A 25,876-nucleotide genomic window follows, 5' to 3' on the forward strand; every position below is an offset into this window, starting at 1 on the left:
ACAGTTAAGTAATACAGAGAACATTGAAAGTCCTTTGACAGAGGGCTCCTAAAGAAAACTTGAAAGAAGTCCAAGGTGAGCCTCCTCCTTGCCCCTCTTGTCTGCACAGGGAGCAGCTCTCGGGCCTCGGGCCTTCATCCCCTGAAAATGGACCTCTGCACCAAATTCGTCTCCACCCACTTCTTGATCAGGAGAACCTCCCTGCTGTTGATTGATCACTGTCCAGAGTGGTGGTGAAGGATGGGAGACACTGACTGATGAGAGCCACAGCAGCTTGGGAGCCCCAGGTCCCCGGACCATCTCACTTATTCCTAGCCACAGCTTCCAAACCAGTGCCATTTCAAGGGACTCTGACACAGCAGCCAAGTTCCCTGGAGCTGGAGCTGCCATAGCAGGGGTGGCTGGCTCCGGGGCCGGAAGTGGGACTGTGTTCGGGAGCTTCATCACTGTTATTCCAGGAACCCTTCTCTGAAACAGAAGCTCTTCTACGCCATGGGCTTGGCCCTCTCAAAGGCCATGGGGCTCTTTTGCCTGATGGTGGTCTAGCTCATCTTCTTCACGATGTGAAGTAGCTGTTTCCACCTCCCATAGTTCTTTCTCCTGTGTCTTCCCTGTATGTTCCCTTTCCTGTAACTCCCCAGGCAGCCTGGGGAAAGTGGTGGGCTCAGGGTTTGACAGAAGGAAAACAAATAAATATTGTATTACTATGAAAAAAACACAAAGTTCAAGGCGAACAATGTGGAATGGCATGAAAGGTCATTATAGATGTGGATACAGAAACACAACTGTTAGTAATTTACTACTTAAAACACTAATAGGATTGTTTAGAAAATTTCAAGGCCACAGATTATACTGATAACAGAATTTCAACTCAAAGAAAAAAGGTGATATGTAGTTTCTAAATAATGATGTCTTCTATCTAAACCACAGACTTGCACATGAATGCATACATATCTATAAAAAAATTAACTAAAATAAGAGGATGCATCTCTTGACAGATTTTTTTGGACAATTTTATATCATCCATTTATTCACATGTATTTCAGCATCTTTCAGACAATAAAAATGTATCCTTTGTACTCAGCTGAGTTTGTCAACAGCATTCTATACTAGGCTACCAAAAGAAAACTGGTCAAAACATGAAAAAAAAAACAATACTTGAACTAAATTCATAATAAAATTACCATATACTAAAATACAAATACAATTTTATCCACTTAAATTTACATAGCAAGGCGTTAACAGAAGTCAAAGACTTTCTCTGCTTTTTTTTTTACCATTACTAAAACAGTGATTTGAAATTAGAAGAGTCATTAGATTATGACAAAAAAAAAATTATAGCAATAGTGAAGTAAAACAACTTCTTGGAGAATTAAAAATCATGGCAAAAAAGAATATGAAAAAAATATATAGTTATTAAGCATGACTATCTCAAGAAACATCATGATGGGAAGGAAACATTCAATACATTCCTTCTGAAATTACAGTGGCATGAAAGGAGCTGTCCAGGGTGTCTGTCTTTCACCACCATACGATGCGCATGCGCAGGGGCCACTAGAAGAAGGAACAGGAGGAAAAACACAGGGCAAGAGATACAGAGTTTGTCAGAGAGTTGAAACAGGTAGTACTCACAAACCTAAGGACATGGAAAGGTGAACAGTCAAAGGATGGAAAAAGTCCATCCTAAAGAGAGCAGGGGAGACTGTTATATCAGACAAAATAAATTGAGAAAAAAAAAGTGCAATGACATAAATATTGTATAATGATAAAATGGTCAATTTACCAAAAAGCTGTACCAAGTAAAATATATATATATACATCTTATATTAGATATGTCAGAAAAATGAAGCAAACATTAAGGGAAAGGAGACAGAAATAGTGGCACAGGAATAGTATGAGATTTCAACATCCAAGTTGAACAGGCATGTACAGATCACACGGCCCAACAAAAGCATAAAACACATGCATCTCAAGGACACATAAAACATTCTCTATGAGACACCACAGGTTAGGTGCAAATCAACAATTTTAAGAGACTGATACCATGAAAGTATTGAGAGGGTTACAGGCAGGAAGGCCAGGGGTCTCCAAAGGGAGGAAATAGCCTGCAAGTGTCAGACATTTTTATCTCTCTTAAGCAGCAGGAGGAAACAAACTAGCGATATTTTTTCCTTCTCTACACAAATTTAAGAAGAGGTTTCTCTTAAAATACTGTGTTGCCATAATAACACTTGGTTTCACCTGAAGTTAACTATTCTCAAACCTTGAGTTAACCAATGCATTTTTCTTATGGAAATGTTTATCTTAAGCTATGCTAATGTACTAGATGCATTTACCCCAAACTCTGTCTTCAAGTTGGTTCAGCCTCTTGGCTCAGAACCTACTTGACAAACCAGTATGTTATATTCTGATATTGCTCCCCTAATCTATGTAAATGAAACTATTTGTATGGTGATCTGCCCTTCTTCAAGATTTAAGTTAATCATTTTATGGCCCAGGATCAACCATTTGGTGCCAAGATTATCCCCAAATGCATCTTATGGGTGAGGGGCCTGGTGCCATTCTGAGTTTTAAGACATTCCTTTCTTTCATTAACAGACTGCTAGTGACTATAGAACATCCAGCTGAAGACTAGCAGGCGGGTACTCTTTCTGCCCCCTTCTGATGCCTAAGTCAGAAGCTTTCTCTATCTCCTTTATACTTTAATAAAACTTTATTACACAAAAGCTTTGAGCCATCAAGCCTCGTCTCTGGCCCCCGACTGAATTCTTCTCCTCCAGGGGCCAAGAATCCCGGCATCTTTGCGTGATTCAACAACAACCTTTCAGGATCTTCCCTAACAATGAAATAAACACAAGAAAAAAAGAAAATTCCCCAAATGTGGACATTAAACAACTCACTCTTACACCACAAATGGGTCTAAGAAAAAAATCACATGGAATTTCTTAAATACGTGGATGAAAACGAAAAGACAACATTAGAAAATTTATAACACAAAGAGAAGACTGTCCTAAAAGGAAAGTCTGAACTGTTAAATGCTTACAGTAAAAAAGAGAAAAGATCTTAAATCTGCAATCTATTTTTAGACCTTTAGGAAGCAGAAAACAGAAAACAAACTAAACTCAAGTTTAGCAGAAGGAAACAGGTAAATAAGAAAGATTAAACCAGAGATACAGCAGAAAGAAGAAAACTATAAAAATCAACAATCCAAGAGTTGATGTTTTGAAAAAACTGTATAGGAAAACCCCTACCTAGACTAAGGAAAAGAGAAAAAAAGATTCAAATAACTAAAAACAGATATGAAACAGGAGTGATTACAACTGAGGTCAAAGAAAGTTTCTAAAGATAAGGAAGTACTATGACCAATAATGCCGATAAATGACAGAATATAGGAGATAATGGCAAATTCTCAGAAACACACAAACTCTTTTACTTATTAGGAAATAAAAAAATTGAGAAGTGTTGAAAATGAAAGTGTTAGCCACTCAGTCGTGTCTGACTCTTTGTGACCTCATGGACTGTAGCCCACAAGGCTCCTCTGTCCATGGAATTTCTCCAGACAAGTATACTGGACTAGACAGCTATTCCTTTCTCCAGGGGGCCTTCCAACCCAGGGATAGAACCTGGGTCTCCCTCACTGCAGGCAGATTCTTTATGATTTGAGTCACCAGGGAAGCCCATTATACCTAGAGAGATTTAATAGTCAGAAACCTCTAAGAAAAATACAGGACCAAATTCTACCAAACATCTACAAAAGAATTACCACTATTCCTGCTAATTCTATGGAGCAAGCGTGATTCTAATAGTTTGCTGATTTCCCAAAGACACAAGAAAGGAAAAGTAGAAACCAATACCCCTGACGAATACTGATGCAAAATTAAAATACTTGCAAACCCACTTCAACACATATTAAAAAGATCTGGAGAAACAGACAGAGAGAACAGACAGAGGCGGGAGGGGAGGAAGGAGAGGGTGAGATGTATGGAGAGAGTAACATGGAAACTTACATTACCATATGTAGAGTAGAGAGCCAATGTGAATTTGCTGAATGACTCAGGGAACTCAAACAGGGGCTCTCTAACAACCTACAGGGGTGGGATAGGGAGGAAGATGGGAGGGAGGGGACACAGGTATACCTATGGCTGATTCATGTTGGTATTTGGCAGAAAACAACAACTTCTGTAAAGCAATTATCCTTCAATTAAAATAGATAAATAAAAAGATCTGACACCATGACCAAGTGGAGTTTATTCATATAAAGTAAGGAGAAGTCAACATACAAAAATCAATTAATATGACACACTACATTAACAGATTTAAGGGAAAAAAAAATACAGGATCATCTCGATGCAGAAAAAAACCATTCGACAAAAATTTGACAATCTTTCAAGATGGAACACTCAACAAACTACAAACAATACATTATACCAACATCAGTATAATAAATGCCATTATGAAAAGAGCACAGCAATGGGGAAAGAATGAAAGACCTTTTCCTCTGAGGTCAAGAAGGCAAGGATGCACACCCTGCACTAGAGTTCAACAAAGCACTGAAACCCTTAGAGCAATTAGATGAGAAAAAGAAATCAAAGGTCAGCAAATTGAAAAAGAAGTAAATTTATCTTCTTTCCCACGTGACAAAGATGCATAGGTAAAAGTCATAAAGATTACAAAAGAAACATGCTATATCAAAACAGATTCTTTAATAACCACACAAAGGATCAATCAACCAATTAACTCATTATCAAAACTGCCATGGCAATCTTTGTAGAAGCTTAATAAAACATGGTGAAAGTTATAGAACTATTCAAAGAGCAAACAGCAAAACTCCTGAAGAAGGAAGATGGAGGTCTCTCTATTCCAAAACCTATTACAAGGTATATCAAGGTGATGTGGTACTTGTATAAAAACAGACAAATAAACCAACTGAACAGAACACAGTACTCAGAAATAATTCTTTCTGCATATGTAAGGTATATCCACAAGGATGTATCCACAAGATACACAAAACAGCAAGGACAATCTCAATAATCATGATGGTGAGAAAATAGATATCCACCAGCAAAACAATGAAGGTGGAATCTTGCTTGCATTAAAAGTTAAAACATTTCTGTGTCAAAGGATTCAATCCACAGAGTGAAAGGACAACCTCTGAAGAATGGAGGTAGTGAAAATTTCCACTTGCCAGAGACTTAGATTCATTTCATAGATTAAATCTGATGATAAACTAAAAAACCCTGTATCACTGACGTCTATTTCTGAACTTTCCATTCTATTAACAGTAAGGATTTAAGGAGACTGACCCACATCTTTAGCTTGAACTGCCTTAACAAAGAACAAACTGCCCCTAATTGATCTGATTCCCAGATTTCACCAGCTATTGTGCATATTAATACCTCACTTCCAAGTGCAGTTTCCTTACCCTGGTGGACAGAGAGCAGACAGAGCGTCCAAGTGGGCCCTAAGCAATCCCTGCTGCCCAACAGCACTGAGACCCCATCTCCAACCCGTGGGTGAGAAGCCCTGCCCAGGACGGTGCCCAGGGGAGCCTCCTCACAAGGGCCAGGTCACCGGGACATGGGGACACGGCATCTAAGTGGAGACGACAGGCCCTGAGGGAAGGCCCCAGATGAGTGTGTGTATACAGGAGTCAGACAGGATACTCCAGAGTCAGACACTATTAGCAAGTCCAGAGCAGGGCATTTCAGGAAGGACAGACTGAATATGACCTTACCTGAGAAAGAGCCATGCCTGACTCCTTTTCTTTCCTCTTCCTCAACTTCAGGGCTTCCTCAGGCAACACAAGTCTTCAGAGGTCTATCATGAAAGTCGAAAACATGCCGCTTAATGCTTAGAGTCAGCACATCCCCTTTCTGAGCCCCAACGACACACACAGGGCAGAACTCACTGTGTGGAACAGACAGTCCTCTGTGGCCACTGTCTCAGGAGGGACTCAGGACCGTCAACTCCCGCAGAGAGACCAACATGGGACTTTCCCACACTTTCCCTCGGATCGCAATCCCCTCCTGGTGAGGCCTCATGTACACAGCAAGCAGGGGCCACCTCCACTGACCCCACGCCCCCTTCAGGTCACACAGCAGGCCCTGGTCCAGACCCACTCGGAGCAGAGTGCCCCCTCCTCAGTTCAGATCTCAGCCCTCAGGACTGGGAGGACTCAGAGTCCTGACGCTCAGTGAGGGAACCAGACTGGAATCCACTGGGGCACCTGAAAAATTCTCGAGCCGTGGATCACCACAAGTTACCTAAAGGGGAATCTGTGGTCAGAGGGTACAAAACATGGGTACACAAAATGCCTCATCAACGAAACATGAAGCCTGGACTGAGCAACATTCAGAGGAGAAAAGCATCTCCCAACTCTTTTTCATCCCAGCCTAACTAAGGTGTAACTAACAAAAATGGTACAAACATACTGTGTACAAAGTGATCCTGTGATAGATTCATACATTGAATAATTATTACAGTGGAGTAAGTTACACTTCCATCTATGAGTACACTGTATTTCTCCTCACTGGGCGAATTTCAAGTATATAGAAACACTACCGGCAGCATGCAGTACCTCAGATTCCCAGAACTGAAAATGTCTACTCTTTGCCTAACAGTGCCCCATTTCCCCCTCCACCCAGCTCCTGGTAACAGCCTTATTACTCGATGGCTCTATGAGTTTGACAAGTCTAGTTTTCACATACAGTGTCTGTCCTCCTTTGTCAGCCTTCTTTAACTTGGCATAATGTTCTCTAGGTTCATTCAGTTCAGTTCAGATCCTTGATTTTTATATACAGAGAAAAAATAGTTCATGAATATACAGTATATAATAAATATTCCTATACCACACTTTTGTTACCTATTCTTTTGTCAAGAGACATCTGGGTTGTGTCTATGACTTGGCTACTGCAAATCCAGTCACACTCATGGGACTGCGGACATACCCCTGAAAAACTGACTGCTTTCCCTTTGGATATCTGTCAGAAATGGGTTTGACAGACTGTAGGCCTGTTCTATATTAATTTGTTAAGGAACTTCCATTTTAGTTTCCAACATAGCAGTACCATTTACATTACCACCAACAGTGCAGTTAAGATTCCGTGTTTTCTGTACTGTGCCTGTGTATGCGCTTATTTTGGGAGGGACAGGAGTGGGTAACAGAGAACCCAGCACTGGCCTGGCAGCAAGAGAGTTGCAGCTGCATCTTCTAGAGGACCAGCCTCCGGGCTGCAGATCACTGAGGTATCGCTGCCCTGTGATTCTCGGAGCCATCTTCCCCTACGTCACAGGATTTTATGACTCTTCGCAGGTTGGGCCCAGCGATCCGGACTGAGCAGGACCACCTTATAACAAGCATTCTGTGATCTTAACCTTAGTACTCCTATTTTCCCAGAGGGACTCAAACAAACTAACAAACTTTCATGGTGTCCAACAGAGTGTCCACAGAGCCCACGATGAGCCTCTAACCCTCTTATGCAAACACAAAGCACTCCAAGCCCTGACAACTCATGGATGAGGCAAAATACAAAAGAGGACACCCAAAGATCCACAGACACTAGACACCATATTTTCACTTACAGTGAGTGATCCAGGTCAAACACCAAAATCTCCAAAGACTATGAAAAAGAGGGATAATTCCAATGATACACATGGCCCACTGAGACCTCAGCATCTTCCAAGGACACACTCCAGATTCTCTTGGTATCTTCCCAAATGCACATGAACCTTTCTTCACAGGCAACCCCAAGTACACAATAATACCAAAGTTGATGCAAAAAAATGACCTGAAATTTTCCCTGTTACTCTATGGTGCCTGCCTGCTAAAAGAGCCAACAAAAGCCAGGGCATGGAGTGGATGCTGGGGGCAACTCCTAGAACCAGCCCCTCAAGCCCAAGGCTCCCATCCTCCTGCACCCACAGGTTCCTGCGGGCTCAGTCCCGGCCACAGTTCTAACAGTGGAAAAGACTTCTCCTGGCTGAATTCCACGTCCTTCATTGCTGCTCACGTGTGGTCACGAGTTGTCAAATCAAACCTGTGCAGGCAAGTGTCAGCCTCAGCACTGCTGTCCCGGGAACACAAGCTAAGCATTGGAACCTCAAACCATTCCATGCGGGCTCGCCAACAAACCCGCTCCCAGGTTCTCCAGCCTGAACTGAGACATTCTTTTCCAACAGATCCACACCCGCCTTGTCCCTGCAACTACACTTGGGATGGGCGCACGCTCCATTCACTGGGCTCACCTTGATGCCCCCAAGTACTGCCACAAGCCTCCTGCAGACCCCACCAGGCTCCCTCCGCTTTCCCCATTTGCCTACCTCTCCTCCCTGCATGACTGGACTAAGCAAGACTAAAGCGCACCAGGGTTTCTTGGCAAAGGGGATCACAAGAGCACTGCCCACGAGCTACCACCCAAAGGACACTGCACGTGCAGTATGAAAATCAAGACACTGGCCCCCCTAGGAAAGTCTGCCACCACCTGGGGACACTATGCAGTCCTGGTACAAAGGTATTTGAGATGAGGAAGTCTCAAAGCAAGGGTCTCCAGGTCTCACTCTCTCCTGTTTTCCCCACCCACACCTACTTGGAAAATATTCTAGCCCTTGGGAGGGGGGAGGGCGGGCAGCGTCTCCTTCCTGCCCTGTTAGGTTTTGCATTTCTGCTCATCCTCAGCGCACTGAAATCACAATCGCTGACACTGAGCACATGAACTCCTAGATGGCAAAGCTGCTGTCCATGATGGTGACTGGTCCCTGGATGGACAGAGCTTAGACTGGGGGCTGCAGAGGACGAAACACAGCAGACTAAACATGGGGACATCTTAGCCCACTGCTTGAGGACACCAGCTCTGTAGGGCTTTTCAGGACTTCCTGTATTTCTTGGCCCATCTTTTGACTAATTAAGTAGTCACATGGGGTAAAGATCAATTACAGCTGAAATGTCCAGAATGTGGGAAACATCTTCATCACCTGTCCTGTGCTCTTGGTCTTCCCTGAGGATTATTCAACCCAACCCATAGTCCTGTCATCTAAACACATTTCCAGTATCAGGTACTGCAGCCACGTTGGGAAGAAGAGGAACACTATGAGCCCTAAAAAGAGGGGAACCAGGAAGGACTCAAAATAACCCATGAAGAAGGGCATTAATTTCTGCTGATGGCAACTGATACAGAGGCAATAAACCTGGGTAACGTGAGAGAGACTGTTAGGAGGGGACGGGGAGACCTCTCTGAGCCTAGACTTGAAGGGTGACCTAGGGCCTGAGCCAGGGTGACCTGAAGGTGACAAAAGGAACTACAAAGTCAGACAGAAATGGTTTTGGTATTTGGAAACAGAGAAAAGGTAAATGAGACCAGGACAGGCTGAACCACGAGCTAACAGTCAGCTCCCAGGATGAGGCTGGAGACTCTTACAGGGCCCTGAGCTTGACAGAGGGCTGTGGAGCCACAGCGAGGAGTCAAGCTTTTGTCCCAAGAACAAATGAAAGCCAGTGGAGGTCTGAACGTCAGGACGTAAAAAAAAATCTCCCTTCAGATTTAGCCTCATTCATAGAAGTCATCTAATTCTGAGCCTGTGATCCTGCCTCCATCCTACAGTTTTCCTTTTTGTTTTTCATTGAGAGAGGACTGGGATCTATTTAAAATTCTAATTACCGCCAGACACTCCCTCCAAACCAGAACTGCCACACACAGACACACAGCCAATTCGGCTAATCATTTCAGGGGTCAGTGTTGCCCACGCTCAGAGTTTCCGGTCTAGTCTCTCATCTCCATGTTACAACTGGGCTCCCTCGGGCCCAGAGAGAAGCCGTTTATAAGAAGGTCTGAGCCGAGTGAAGAGAACCAGATATAACTGATTAATGAAATGGGAGGCTGAAGGGCAAGGGGGCCAAGTTTGTCCTTAATGCCCATCCCATTTAACACCAGGAACATCTGTCATGTATCTGAGCAAAAGAAACTTTTCTTTCAAGATTGGGTCAAACTGATACCAAGCAGGTAATTCTTTATTAGAAGATTGCAGTAAAATATTTTAACAATACAGAATTGCAGATATATATCCACTAGTACAAAAAACATTAGAAATAGGGTCTGAGCAATCTTTTTCATCATGAATAGAGAGGCTCTGTTGGAAGGTCCCACGTCAATCCAGCCCATCCTTCCTCATTCGCACAGAAAAGTCAAAAAGGGACCTGAGGGAAACATCTTCATATCACCTCACAGCCCACTTGTTTCACTGAACATAGAAAATGGAGAAAATGGACCATTACACTAACCAGTTAAAATAGGTGTTGTTTTTCTTTTTTTGAAAGGAAAGAATGAAGCATTTTATTTTGTTGGTTTTATCATGTTAAATGTTCTTTTATTTTCCCATTTCTCAAAGAAATGCCTTTAATTTCACAAGATCTAATGTCATACCTTCGTTATTCTCTGGTAAAGAGCTGAGACCAGAAACATCCTTTTGTGTGTGCAGACATAAACACATACACAATTCAAGTCTTTGGTAAAACCAGAGTTGAAAATATTTCTGTTTAATTACACAATGTCCCATACATAAAACCCTCCAAGATGTATTTCTCTTTGAATTCAGAGAAAGGGAGGCGAGGTGATCGTTGCTTGTTAACTTTAATTTTTTCAGTTTCCTCATTTTTAAGTATTATAATGGGAGGATAATTACTTTATAATATTGTGATGGTTTTTGCCATACATCAACATGAATTGGACATGTGTCCCCCGCCCCCATCCTGAACCACCTTGCACCTCCCTCCTCACCCGATCTCTCTGGGTTGTTCCAGAGCACTGGCTTTGGGTGCCCTGCTTCGTGCATCGAACTTGCACTGATCATTCTATTTTACATATGGTAATATACATGTTTCTATGCTATTCTCTCAAATCATGCCACCCTCGCCTTCTCACACTGAGTCCAAAAGTCTGTTCTTTACATCTGTGTCTCCCTTTGTTGCCCTGCATGTAGGATCATGGGTACCATCTTTCTAAATTCCATATATAAGCAGGAATATACAGTATTCGTCTTTCTCTTCCTGACTTATTTCACTCTGTATAATAGGCTCTAGGTTCATGTACCTCATAAGAACTCATAAACGAGGTGACATTTTTGCTAAGTATGGCACAGAATAGTCTAAGATGATTTACTACTTACCAAAGAAAATTTCAAATGTACAAGACGAAGGGAAGAAAGCACCCAGGCAAGGAATGAATCGGAAAAAAATTTTAAAGAAAAAATTGTGAATTAGTTTTAATCTAAAAATCTGGTGTAAAAGTTTAAAAAAATACTGAGAATAATCATAATCAGAAAAGGATGATAAGAGTAGAATACTGGAAACTAAAAAAGCCTATTTCTGAAGTTAAAAATGATTACAGAAACTGAATGAATTAAGACCTATTCCAAGCCACAAAAAGCACCATATATATAGAAAGGAGAAAATGTGAATCCATAAAAAAAAAAAAAAAAAAAGTGTTCCTTTAAAAATGCTACCCAACAGTGATACAATGGACAAGAATCTGCCTGACAATGCAGGGGACATGGGTTCTATCCCTGGTTCAGGAAGATCCCACAAGTACAAGCAACTAAGCCTGTGCACAACTACTGAGCCTGTGCTTTAGAACCTGGGAGCCACAACTCTTGAGCCCACGGAACAGAACTGAAGACAACACAGCCAAAAAAATTAAAAAAAAAAAAAAAAAAGCTATCACAGAGTGACAGAGTCAGTCATTTCTTGCTCCAGGTGTCTTCTTCCCTGACCTCTATCTTATGATAGGACGAGGGAAGGAGTTCACTCACAACTCAGTGAATCAAGCCACTGCCCCAGGCTCAACAGGGTTTGCAAATGAAAAGTCATCTTCTGCCACAAGTAATAAAAAAAAGACACAAGCCTTATAGACAGGAGTTTTGAAATTCTCAGCCTCCTCTGTATAACTAAAAAAATCATCTGTATCCAAACAACTGGCCACACCTGGATCGAGCTTACCCCTCTGTTCACCTATCTCCCTACTCCATCTGAGTCTCCGTGTCTCTTTCTCTCCCCCTCTGCTCTCCTGCTGTTCCTGTCCTATTTCCTCCCTCACACGTGTCCTGTCTCAGGCAGCTGCAATTCGTTCCCCCTCGAAATGCTCTCTTTCCAAACCTTCCTGAGTCTTTCAAAAATCCATACCTATGTCTGCCTCTTTCTTCCCCCATTTCGGCTCCCTCTCTGCGCTCCAGATTACTCCCCTTCTCTCGCTGTGACTCTCCCTTCCTCACCACTCTCTAGCAGGCCATGTGGCTACGCTTCCTTCTAGCCCTTTCTTCCTCTGCTCCTTATCTCTTGCTCTGCCAGCACCATTATAAAACCGGCCACCTCACATTGCGACTTGAACCCTTGTGGCGGGACCCCAACCGGATGAAAACACAACTCCGGACTCTAACCCAAGAGGCCTGGACTCAAACCCGGCCAAAACTCAGTTAGGTACTCTCCACCTCTGACGTCCCTCATCGCCCTTCGCCTCCCCGCTCCCATCATTGATACAGGGCAGTTCTCCCTATGCTGTTTTCCAGTCCCTGGAGATCTGGCTTTTTAATTTATTAATACTTCTCTATTTTACTCACTTGGCTATTTTCAAGGCTTAATCTCTTTGACTTGACTATCCCTTTGCAAGTCCCTCAGCCATTCTCAGTATTCCCACTGGTTCTCCCTGATGCTTTTCTCCTCAGTTTCAGTTATTTCTCTCAGTCCTTCTGACTCTGCTTCTCCTGATCCTCCTGCCTCCTGAATTTACTGAGTGGGCCACAGAACGCGACGCCCCCGGACCGGAAGACCACCTTTTCCGTCCGAGTTGAACTGGGCATGGAACAGCACTGGCGGTCACAAGGCTGGACCAGGTCACCTACCCTACGCGGGGTGAGGGGACGGGCTGACAGGAATGGGGGGGGGGGGGGGGGGGAGGCCTGCGGGGCAGAAGGACCGGCCTCAGGAGACACGAGAACAGAGGAGCTGGGAGGGAGGGGGCTCAGAGCGGGGCGGGCTCTCCGGAATCCAGGGACCAGGGAGGGGGCGCGGCCTCTCCGGGAGCGGGGGCGACGGGCTCTGCCTCCAGCGGTCCAGAAGGCGACGCGGCGGGCGCGACTCCAACTCGCGAGAGAGGGCTTTACTTGGCGACGCCAGAGGTAAAAAAGCGTTTTAAACAGGAAAATCTCGCCAGAGGCCTTGTCTGCGCGGACAGAGGGCCGAAACCGACTCAGAAACACTTCAAACCCAAACGAAAAGATAACTGGGCCGCAGCGGCAGCGGCAGCGTCTATTCGGGGCCGAGCACCGGGTGCCAGGGTTTTCAGGTCGCTGGCAATTCCCACACCATGAGGACGAGTGAGCGGGGACGAAGGTGGGGATTGGAGGGGTGGCGAGCTCTGCAAACTTACTCTAGAAGGAAGCTTAGGCGCCGCTCGAGGATCTCGGCTCCGCGCTCTCCAACTTCCGGCTCTGTGTGAAAGGGCTTTTGGTATTAGAGCCGCGGCTTCCGACCGGGGGCGGGGCGAGCACCCGCTGTGCGCAGAGTTCGTGGGAGGGGCGGGCCGCGGAGGGGGGCGGGGCCTGTTACCTTGAGAGCACTAAGTTACCTTCTGTAACACTGCTAGGTAAAAGCTTCAACTTATGTCGGAACCCAAGATACTTCCTCTTAAGACTAAAAGGGTTTATTCTCAATAAAAAGCTGTTTTTCACAGCATGGTGTGCTCAGATTCTTCTAGTGAGGCTGAAGCAATTCAGGGATCTCGGAACTTCGGCAGTTTTAATAAACAAGAATGGGACTAGTCTCTATATTACAAATACAAAACTCTCCCTGGGTAGAAATGGGCTATTCCCTACTGACGCCCTACAAACCAGCAAACTCAGCATAGTGCTGAGTTCAACCAACTGAGGGTCAGCACTTGGGTGTCTGAGATGGAGGACTTAAGGGATGTGATCATTTGGGTCACTAACCACAGCCTTAAAATGAGCAAGACACTTTATTATTTTTTTTTTTTTTTTGAGCAAGACACTTTAAATGATTATAAACTGCGTTTTTGTTTATTTTATCCAACGGGTTTTAATTATTTCCCTTTCTAAACCCAACTCTTTAAACAGTGACATAAAGGGGGTTGTATAAGCAACTCTTACAATGACAAATATCATTGTGTAAGGTTAAGCTACAGAGAAAAATTAACTGATATATATACTGTGAAACGATTATCACAATGTTTACCTAGCATCCATAGTTTCGTATAGATAACCTAAAAAGAGACAGCAAAATAGGAGAAAAAAACATTTTTTTTCTTTTGATGAGAACTGCATTATTCTTTCAGAGAAGGCGATGGCACCCCACTCCAGTACTCTTGCCTGGCAAATCCCATGGGCGGAGGGGCCTGGTGGGCTGCAGTCCATGGGGTTGCTAGGAGTCAGACACGACTGAGCGACTTCACTTTTTTCACTTTCATGCATTGGAGAAGGAAATGGCAACCCATTCCAGTGTTCTTGCCTGGAGAATCCCAGGGATGGGGGAGCCTGGTGGGCTGCGTCTATGGGGTCGAACAGAGTCGGACAGGACTGAAGCGACTTAGCAGCAGCAGCAGCATTAATCTTTAAAATACTCTATTCTGTACTTTGGAGGAAGTGCTTAGTCACGCAGCTGTGTCGGATTCTTTGCGACCCCATGGACTATAGCCTGCCAGGCTCCTCTGTCCGTGGGACTCTCCAGGCAAGAATACTTGAGTGGGTTGCCAGGCCGATCTTCCCAAACCAGGGATCAAACCCATGTCTTGTGCATTGCAGGCGAATTCTTTACTGTCTGAGCCACCAGGGAAGCCTAACTGTTAAGTATCTTTCCCAAAAACTTGTTTAGGAAATTACACTAAATAATATTCATAATGTAATTTCAAGTTGATTATATGTTCAGTGTGAACATAATTAGAATCTTTGACTTGCTATTTGCAAGTTCTAATATATTTTAGGTCTTTATTTTCTAAAGCTATGACAAATCTCTACAGCATATTAAAAAGGAGAGACATTACTTTGCCCACAAAGGTCTGTATAGTAAAGGTATGGGCCAGTAGTCATGTATGGATATGAGAGCTGGACCATAAAGAAGGCTGAGTGGTAAAGAATTGATGCTTTTGAATCGTGGTGTTGGAGAAGACTCTTGAGAGTCCCTTGGACTGCAAGGAGATCAAACCAGTCAATCCTAAAGGAGATCAATCCTGAATATTCACTGGAAGGGTTGATGTCGAAGCTGAAGCTCCAATACTTTGGTCACCTGATGTGAAGAGTCAACTTTTAGAAAAGACCCCAATGCTGGGAAAGATTGAAAGCTGGAGAAGAAGGGGACGACAGAGAATGAGATGCTTGAATGGCGTCATCAACTCAACGGACATAAGTGAGCAAGCTTTTCGAGATGGTGAAGGACAGGGAAGCCTGTCATGCTGCAGTCCATGGGGCTGCAAAGAGTCGGACACGACTGTGCAACTGAACAACACCGTTCTATCAAATGTGGATAACAAAGTCTGAAAAATACACTCTTCTGAAGATTTGGGATTTATGGATAAACTCCATACGCCCATCATCATGGGATCTAATCAACATTTTCAGAACTTTCAAAAATGGCAGATTACACGTTATTTTCAAAAACACATATCAAAATATATCAGTCTTAGCAATATCTTCTTAGATGCACTTCTAGTAGCCAACTTCCACACTTAAAGTTTGTTTCAGAGCAGGCTGTTTGATTCAAAATATTATAGGCATTCTTTTCATTATTCACTTCAGTTCAGTTGCTCAGTTGTGTCCGACTCTTTGTGATCCCATGAACTGCAGCACACCAGGCCTCCCTGTCCATCACCAACTCCCGGAGTTCACTCAAACTCATATCCATCAAGTCAGTGATGCCATCCAGCCATCTCATCCTCTGTCGTCCCCTTCTCCTCCTGCCCCCAATGCCTCCCAGCATCAGAGTCTTTTCCAATGAGTCAACTCTTTGCATGAGGTTGCCAAAGTATTGGAGTTTCAGCTTTAGCATCAGTCCTTCCAAAGAACACCAAGGACTGATCTCCTTTAGAATGGACGGTTGGATCTCCTTGCAGTCCAAGGGACTCTCAAGAGTCTTCTCCAACACCACAGTTCAAAAGCATCAATTCTTTGGTGCTCAGCTTTCTTCACAGTCCAACTCTCACATCCATACATGACCACTGGAAAAACCATAGCCTTTCCTAGATAGACCTTTGTTGGCAAAGTAATGTCTCTGCCTTTTAATATGCTATCTAGGTTGGTCATAACTTTCCTTCCAAGGGGTAAGGGTCTTTTAATTTCTTGGCTGCAATCACCATCTGCAGTGATTTTGGAGCCCCCCAAAATGAAGTCTGACACTGTTTCCCCATCTATTTCCCATGAAGTGATCGGACCGGATGCTATGATCTTCGTTTTCTGAATGTTGAGCTTTAGGCCAGCTTTTTCACTCTCCTCTTTCACTTTCATCAAGAGGCTCTTTAGCTCCTCTTCACTTTATGCCATAAGGGTGGTGTCATCTGCATATCTGAGGTTATTGATATTTCTTCCAGCAATCTTGATTCCAGCTTGTGCTTCTTCCAGCCCAGCATTTCTCATGATGTACTCTGCATATAAGTTAAATAAGCAGGGTGACAATATACACCCTTGATGTACTCCTTTTCCTATTTGGAACCAGTGTGTTGTTCCACGTCCAGTTCTAACTGTTGCTTCTTGACCTGCATACAGGTTTCTCAAGAGGCAGGTCAGGTGGTCTGGTATGCCCTTCTCTTTCAGAATTTTCCACAGTTTTTTGTGATCCACACAGTCAAAGGCTTTGGCATAGTCAATAAAGCAGAAATAGATGTTTTTCTGGAACTCTCTTGCTTTTTCGATTGCCAGCGGATGTTGGCAATTTGATCTCTGGTTCCTCTGCCTTTTCTAAAACTAGCTTGAACATCTGGAAATTCACGGTTCACATAATGCTGAAGCCTGGCTTGGAGAATTTTGAGCATTACTTTACTAGCATGTGAGATGAATGCAATTGTGCAGTAGTTTAAGCATTCTTTGGCATTGCCTTTCTTTGGGCTTCCCTGGTGGCTCAGACGGTAAAGCGTCTGTCTGCAATGCAGGAGACCCGGGTTTGATTCCTGGGTTGGGAAGGTCCCCTGGAGAAGGAAATGGCAATCCACTCCAGCACTCTTGCCTGGAAAATCCCATGGATGGAGGAGCCTGATAGGCTACAGTCCATGGGGTCGCAAAGAGTCAGACACAACTGAGCTACTAGCTACTACTTCTTTGGAATTGGAATGAAAACTGAGCTTTTCCAGTCCTGTGGCCACTGCTGAGTTTTCCAAATTTGCTGGCATAGCATGATTAGAAGCTCCCATCACTATGACTTGGCACCTGGGATCCATATCCAGTCCATCCCAAAGAGTCATAAACTGAGCTTTCATCATGGCTAGGCTTCATGGTCAGAAACTGAACATTCTCATGCTCAGGTGCCTCAAGTCCTAATGCATAAGTCCTCAACATAAAGGTTTTCCCACACTCATTCCATTTGGGAGGTGTTGCTCCAGTATGTTCCCCAACTTGTGATCTTTGGGTGAAAGCCTTGCCACACACTTTATATCTGTGTGCTTTCTCTTCAAGATAAATATTCTGCCATCTAGTGATAAGTGAACAATAACATGAAGCTTTGCCATATTCACTGCAATTTAAATCATGAAGTATTTGGTAAGTCTAAGGCACAACCTAAAAGCTATTCAAAATTCAGTTCATTCGTACTGTTTGGTGCAGTACAAACAACTTGATTACTGGTGCAAGAGGGACCAGTGAGGAAAGGTTGCTCGCATTCCTGAACTGGTGATGAACTTTTTGAGAATGAGTAGATATTCAACGGCCTGACCACATTAAATATCATCTGCGCTTGATCCAGTGTGAATATTCTCATGAAGCATAAGATATGAACCACTGCCAAAAGCACTGCAACCTCTATATTTTCAAGGGCTCTCACCTCTGTACATCATCTGATGGCAAGTTAGGCTTGAAAGTACACTGAAAAATTTACCACACTCATTACATTTCTAATGTTTCTTTCCAATATGGATCATAAGGTATGCATTCAGACTAAGTACTCTGAGACACTCAATACATTTGTAATGTTCCACTCTTCTATGAATTATCTGACTGTGAGGCTTCCACACACAAAAGCTTTGCCACACTCATGACATTTGTATAGTTTCTTTTGAACTCTGACAGTTAAAGATCAACATATATCACACTTGGATGATGTCTCTTATTTGTGGATTTTCTGATGTTTAGTGAGGTTTGAGACCTGAGTAAAGGCTCTTTTAACACTCAAGACATCTGAAAGGTCTCTCTACAAAATGTACTCTCCGATGACTTGTAAGGTGTGATTTTCGACTGAAACACATGCCACACATTACATTTGTAAGGTTCCTCTCCTGTATGTATTCTCCAATGAAGCTGAAGATGTGCTTTTTGACTAAAGGCTTTTCCACACTTCTTACATTTGTAAGGTTTCTCTCCAGTATGAATTCATTGATGCTTTGCAAGGGTTGCCTTTTCCGTAAAGTCCTTCCCACATTGATTACATTTGTAGGGTTTCTCTCCCATAGGGATTTGAAAGGTTGTTGCTGACTGAAAAAACGCCAGGATTCTTGGCCTCCGGAGGAGAAGAATTCAATCTGGGGCCAGACACGAGGCTTGATCGCTCAGAGATTTCTGTAAAAAGGTTTTATTAAAGTATAAAGGAGATAGAGAAAGCCTCTGACATAGGCATCAGAAGGGGACAGAAAGAGTACCCCCCTGCTAGTCTTCAGGTGGATGTTATATACCCACTAGCAGTCTGTTCGGAGAAGGTGATGGCACCCCACTCTAGTACTCTTGCCTGGAAAATCCCATGGACGGCATAGCCTGGTGGGCTGCAGTCCATGGGGTCTCGAAGAGTCAGACACGACTGAGTGACTTCACTTTCACTTTTCACTTTCATGCATTGGAGAAGGAAATGGCAACCCACTCCAGTGTTCTTGCCTGGAGAATCCCAGGGACGGGGGAGCCTGATGGGCTGCCGTCTATGGGGTCGCACAGAGTCCGACACGACTGAAGCGACTTAGCAGCAGCAGCAGCAGCAGTCTGTTAATGAAAGAAAGGAATGTCTTAAAACTCAAAATGGCACCAGGCCCCTCATCCATAAGATGCATTTTGGGATAATCTTGGCACCAGACAATTCATCCTGGGCCATAAAATGATTGACTTGAATCTTGTAGAAGGGCAGATTACCATACATTAGTTTTGTTTACATAGATTAGGGGAACAATATCTGAGTATAACATACTGGTTTGTCAAGTAGATTCTGAGCCATTAGATGGAACCAACTTGAAGACGGAGTTTGGGGTAAATGCATGGTACATTATCATAGCTTAAGACAAACATTTCTATAAGAAAAATGCATTGGTTAACTCAAGGTTTGAGAATAGTTAACTTCGGGTGAAACCAGGTGTCATTATGGCAACACAGTATTTTAAGAGAAACCTCCTTTTAAATTTATAAAGAGAAAGAAAAAAATATCACTAGTTTGTTTCCTCCTGCCGCTTAAGAGAGATAAAAACGCCTGACACTTGCAACCTATTTCCTCAGTTTGGAGACCCAGTTTGTTTCCTCCTGCCGCTTAAAAGAGATAAAAATGTCTGACACTTGCAGCCTAATTCCTCCATTTGGAGACCTTCCTGCCTGTTATCCTAACAGCCTTCCTGCCTGTTATCCTCTCAGATTCTCTGATGAATTAAAAGGTATGAACTCTAACTAAACAGCTTACCACAAAAATACATTTATAACCTCCCACTTTTCTTCGATTCTATCTACTATGAACTCTCTGTTGATCTGTGATGTTTGGTTTTTGACTAAAGACACTGCCACATATATCACATTTATATAATTTATATTCTATATGAATTATCTGGTGCCTAGAGAGATTTGCTACAGTACGCTTGCCTGGAAAATCCCATGGATGGAGGAGCCTGGTGGGCTGCAGTCCATGGGGTCGCTAAGAGTTGGACACGACTGAGCAACTTCACTTTCACTTTTCACTTTCATGCACTGGAGAAGGACATGGCAACCCACTCCAGTGTTCTTGCCTGGAGAATCCCAGGGACAGGAGAGCCTGGTGGGCTGCCGTCTATGAGGTCACACAGAGTCAAACACGACTGAAGTGACTTAGCAGCAGCAGCAGCAGAGAGATTTGAGGAGCAATTAAAGCTTCTGCCACACTCATTACGTTTGAAAGGTTTCTCTCCAGTATGAATTCTTTGATTATTTGCAAGGGTTGTTCTATGACTGAAGACCCTGCCACACTCATCACATTTGTAAAGTTTCTCTTCCTTATGAATTCTCTGATGAACTGCAAGGTGTGAATTTGTACTGAAGACCTTGACACATATGTCACACTTATGTAATATCTCATCTGAATAAATTATCTGATGATTCCTGAGAGCTGAGACATGACTAAAGGTTTTCCTACACTCAATATACTTGGAAGCTCTTTCCCGGTATGCTGTTGGATCTTGTGTCAGTAATAAAGGATGCAAAAAATCATTCCCAAATATATTAGAAAGGTTAGTTTGGACACCAGGAGGTATTCCTTGAAGTGGTGAAGGTAACAAAGTACTGTTGACAGACCTCGTAACTTCATTACATTCAGAAATTATCCCATCAGTTTGAAATATCTGCAATTTATCCTGCAGGTTTAATCCAAGCCTATTTACAAAGGGCTTGATTTCCAAATCCTTTCTTCACTGTTGACCTCTGCCATCAGTGAGAATTCCATCATGAGTTATAGGCGTTCCTTTGTTATTTCTTCCACCACTTCTCCAACGACACTCAAAGTCATACATGTCTTCCTGGAGTTCCCTGAGGTAAAAATGTTTGATTTCATGACTTTTAGGTCTTCCCAAGATTGCTGTTTGGAATACTTCTCCTATATCACTGTCTGCTTTGGGTTGTAATTGGTTGACCACATGTATCAGATAGATAGATCTATAAGACATAAAGACTCTATATTCACTAAAATTCGTCAATAAGTGTCTCAGTGTCTATTACACCAAAAGTAATACATCTATAACAGTTATAAAACTTTTCCCAACTATGTAATATTTTTCATTTTCGAAAAATTTTGAAACTTTCCAAATATGATATTAAAATTCTGAGAAACACTAGAGCAATAAACTTGTTTATTAAAAATAAGAGTTGTAAAAGATAATTCAAATTGATTTTAGGGAAGAATACTTGCAAACAGCCTATGACAAAAACACGTATACTAGAAAAACATGTCAGCTCACACAAAAACACTATTTTTGCACCATGACTTCCATGCATGTACCAATTAACAGTAAACACACTGCAGTCTCATAATTGAGGAGAAAAAAGTACTCTACTATAGATATATTCTCCACACTTACTGTACACAAATAAATGCTAATGAACACACAATATATTGTAATGCTAAAGAATCCAAAACGAGTTTATCTAATAATATGTTGCTATTTAGATCTGTAATATATATACCATAGAGAAAAAAATTCAATACTACAGTTTTTATGAAACAAAATATCTTTCTAAATATGTCCTACAAGATAACATATGCATAATAGGCATTTTGCAACATTAACAAGTAAAAATATATATATAGAAATAATGAAAGACTTCAAAGCAATTACGAGATACAATATCAACATGCAAACCCAATTGGGTTTCTAAACTTTAAAAATGAACAATCAAAGTAATTCAACTGACAAGAAAATTAAAAAAGAATACTTCATCATAACATTATACAAGAAGGGAAGAATTTTTATACTGCAAACTAATGACTTCTGCAAAATATTAGAGAAGACACAAATAAATGTAACACCCCATGCTTCACAGATATTGTGAAGCTGATATTGTCAAGATGTCAGGACTAGTCAAAGTTAACAAAAGATTCAAAACAATCCTTAGTGAAATCCAAACTCTGCTTTTCTTAAGAAACAGATGAATCAATCCTACAATTCCTATGGAATCACAGAAGACAATGAACAGCAAAAACAAACTAGAAAGCAAAGTCAGACATCTCATATTTCTTTATTTCAAAACTGAATCCAACACTACACTAATCAAAGCAGTATGGTACCAATATAAAGACAGACACCTGAGGAACACAACAGATTCAGAAAAATACTTTTATGTGTAAGGTCACATGATGTTCCACAATAGTGTCCAGACCAAGTAATGGGGCAAGGGCAATCTATGGAACAAAGGTGTTGTGAAAACTGGATATTCACATATAGAATTTAGTGGGAGCATTATTATACACTATACACAAAAATTAACTCAAAATGCTTCAAAGACCTAGACCTCAGTCGCTAGTGTATAAAGCTCCTATAAGTAAATGAACAAAGAATGATTCTTGACAGTGGACTCACCAAAGATTTATCAGATACAACAACAAAAGCTCATGCCAACAAAATAAAAAGATAAACTGGACACATCCTAATTATCAAGTATTGTGCACTAATCCATCCTCAGCAGAGTGAAAAAACAATGTACACTATAATACAAAATATTTGCCAAGCATATATTCAATAATAGCTTAACATCAAGAATACATAAAGAACTCTAAAAAGTACTGATCACCAATTCCACCATAGGGGTGGGGGAGCTTTCTTAACCAACCATCCCACATATTGCAAATAAAACACAAAGAGTAACATAAAATAGAAACTTAATGATAAAAATAAAAGACATTCATTTATAATGCATAAAAATATAAAAAAAGGAAAGTAGCAATGCCTTGAAAAAAAACAAATGATGGTTCATCACTAAAGTTATCGCTCCACTACATAAGCTCTGTCATTAAGTTACTACAAAATTAAGTGTGGAGGCAGAATGATCAATAGCACCCAGGTGACAAGCATGCAGCATCAGCAACAGTTTAGTCAACAGCCTCACAAAAATGAGGGTGTGAACCTGGACAATACCCTTGTCAGGAGAAGTCCAGCAATGGCTTTAAAGAAAAATCAAAATCATCAATTATGATAATAAGAGAAATAGCACTGACTGAAAGTGTTTGAATACTTTAAGTCAAGAAGCTAAGCAAGGACACTTATGGCTCAAAGAAATCAAGAAAATTTTTGAACATCTACATGAAACTGAAAGTACAACACTCCAAAATTTATAACATGCAGTGAAGGCTATAATAAGAGAAGTCTACATGGCTAAGAAACTTCTCAGGTGGTTCAGTGGTAAACAACATGCTTGCCAATGCAGGAGACCCAGGAGATTCAGGTTTGATCCCTAGGTTGGGAAGATCCCTGGAGAAGGAAATGACGACTCACTTAAGTATTCTTTCTTGGGAAATCTCATGAAGAGAAGAGCCAGATGGGCTACAGCCCATGGGATGCAAAAAGTCAGACATGACAGAGCACACACACACGCACGTGGCTAAATGGTTACCACAAAAAGGAAAAAGAAGTCCAATCAGGAAACTATTTTTACATCTCAAGGAAGGAGAAAGAGAACAAACTAAATTCAGCTTTGACAGAACAAAAGAGTTAAATAAGAAAGATTCAGATCCTGCAAACCCACTCCTGGGCATTTATCTGAAGAAAACCATAATTCAAAACAACAGTGCACCCTAATGTTCACTGTAGCACTATTTACAATAGGCAAGGCATGGAAACAATCTAAATGCCCAGCAACAGAGGAATGGATAAAGAAGACATGGTACATATATACAAGAATATCAGTCGTGTCCGACTCTTTGCGATCCCATGGACTATACAGTCCATGAAATTCTCCAGGCCAGAATACTGGAGTGGGTAGCCTTTCCCTTCTCCAGGGGATCTTCCCAACCCAGGGATCAAACCCAAGTCTCCTGCATTGCAGGTAAATTCTTTACCAACTGAGCTATCAGGGAAGCCCAAATGAAATATTAACTCCTGCATTAAACAAAAAAGAAAGAAAGAATGCCATTTGCAACTACATGCATGGAACTAGAGATTATCACGTTATGACCAACCTAGACAGCATATTGAAAAGCAGAGACATTACTTTGCCAACAAAGGTCCGTCTAATCAAGGCTATGGTTTTTCCAGTGGTCATGTATGGAAGTGAGAGTTGGACTATAAAGAAAGCTGAGCGCTGAAGAATTGATGCTTTTGAACGGTGGTGTTGGAGAAGACTCTTGAGAGTCCCTTGGACTGCATGGAGATCCAACCAGTCCATTCTAAAGGAGATCAGACCAGGGTGTTCATTGAAAGGACTGATGCTGAAGCTGAAACTCCAATACTTTGGCCACCTGATGCAAAGAGCTGACTCACTGGAAAAGACCTTGATATTGGGAAAGATTGAGGGCAGGGGAAGGGGACAACAGAGGATGGATGGTTGGATGGCATCATCGACTCAATGGACATGGCTTTGGGTGGAGTCCAGGAGTTGGTGATGGACAGGGAGGACTAGCAATGCTGCAGTTCATGGGGTCACAAAGAGTTGGACACGACTGAGCAACTGAACTGACTGAGAGATTATCATACTAAGTGAATAAGCCAGACAGAGAAACACAAATTATCACTTGTGTGTGAAATTAAAATAAAAAAAGATCCAATTGAATTTATGAAACACAAACAGACCGAGAGACACGGAAAACAAACACAGAGGTGACCAAAGCAGAAGGTGGGAGGGATAAATCAGGATTGGGGATTAATACAGACACACTCCTAGGTATAAAACAGATATCCAACAAGGACCTACTACACAGCACAGGGAACTATACTTCATAGTTTGTAATAGCTTATAAGGGAAAAGGATGTGTCAAAGAATATATATAAATAAAACTGAATCACTTTGCTCTATACCCAAAATTAACTGAACATTGTAAATCAACATACTTCAATAAAAAATTTCTAAGTAATAATACCTACAAATTACAAATACATATCATAAAATAAACAGGTAAATTTGTAGAAACATACTGCTACTGCTACTGCTAAGTCATTTCAGTCATGTCCGACTCTGTGTGATCCCATAGATGGCAGCCCACTAGGCTCCCCCGTCCCTGGGATTCTCCAGGCAAGAACACTGGAGTGGGTTGCCATTTCCTTCTCCAATGCATGAAAGTGAAAAGTGAAAGTGAAGTCGCTCAGTCGTGTCCGACCCTCAGCAACCCCCTTGGACTGCAGCCTACCAGGCTCCTCTGTCCATGGGATTTTCCAGGCAAGAGTACTGGAGTGGGCTGCCATTGCCTTCTCCATGAAACATACTATCTAATCCTTAATCATGAAGCAAATAAAAATGTGAACCAAATTATAACTAGAAAGATTCAAGCAGTAATTAAAATCCTCAAACTAAGAAAAACCTAGGATCAGATGCCATCTGTGAAATTATACTAAACCTTTACAAAAGAAGTACCTCTAATCCTGCCAAAAATATTACAAAGAGTTGAAGATGCAACACTGACAAACTCACTGAATAGAGCCAACATGATTCTGAAATCGTCCCAAAAAAGATCAAAGAACAAAAAAATAAAATCCAATACTCCCTGATGAATATTGATGCAAAATCCTTAACAAAACACCAGCAAACCAACTTCAACCCCACATTAAAAAGATCTGAATTCATGACCAAGTGAATTTTATTCATATAAGGCAAAGAGGACTCAACAAACAAAAATCAACTTATACGTTACATTAACAGAATAAAGGGAAAAAACAACAGATGACCACCTCAACTGATACAGAAAAAAAGTATCTTACAAAATTCAACAACTTTTAAATATATATATACAAACTAGAAAAGATAAAGTATCTCAAAGTAAAATATA

The 25,876-nt window shown here is 41.9% G+C and overlaps 1 protein-coding gene and 1 pseudogene across 3 annotated transcripts in view; one reads left to right on the plus strand and one right to left on the minus strand.

The window, feature by feature from the left end:
- LOC109571956 (zinc finger protein 665-like) overlaps positions 1 to 25,876 on the minus strand; it is a 76,855-nt gene that overhangs the window by 13,152 nt on the left and 37,827 nt on the right. Inside the window, exons 1-2 of one of the 3 annotated variants that reach the window (XM_070772287.1) lie at positions 13,413 to 13,540; positions 5,735 to 5,817 (exon numbers count right to left, since the gene is read on the minus strand). The exons of 1 other annotated variant lie outside the window; for it this stretch is intronic. In XM_070772287.1, coding sequence (XP_070628388.1) covers positions 5,735 to 5,749 — 15 coding nt within the window. In that variant the 5' untranslated portion in view covers positions 5,750 to 5,817; positions 13,413 to 13,540. Of the gene's footprint in view, positions 1 to 5,734; positions 5,818 to 13,412; positions 13,541 to 25,876 lie in introns of those variants that run through there. One more of the 3 variants, XM_070772290.1, reaches the window with a different exon arrangement.
- LOC139177261 (ATP synthase F(0) complex subunit C2, mitochondrial pseudogene) lies at positions 148 to 546 on the plus strand (annotated as a pseudogene).

The sequence above is a fragment of the Bos indicus genome, chromosome 18, assembly GCF_029378745.1.
Source record: "Bos indicus isolate NIAB-ARS_2022 breed Sahiwal x Tharparkar chromosome 18, NIAB-ARS_B.indTharparkar_mat_pri_1.0, whole genome shotgun sequence".
Lineage (NCBI taxonomy): Eukaryota > Metazoa > Chordata > Mammalia > Artiodactyla > Bovidae > Bos > Bos indicus.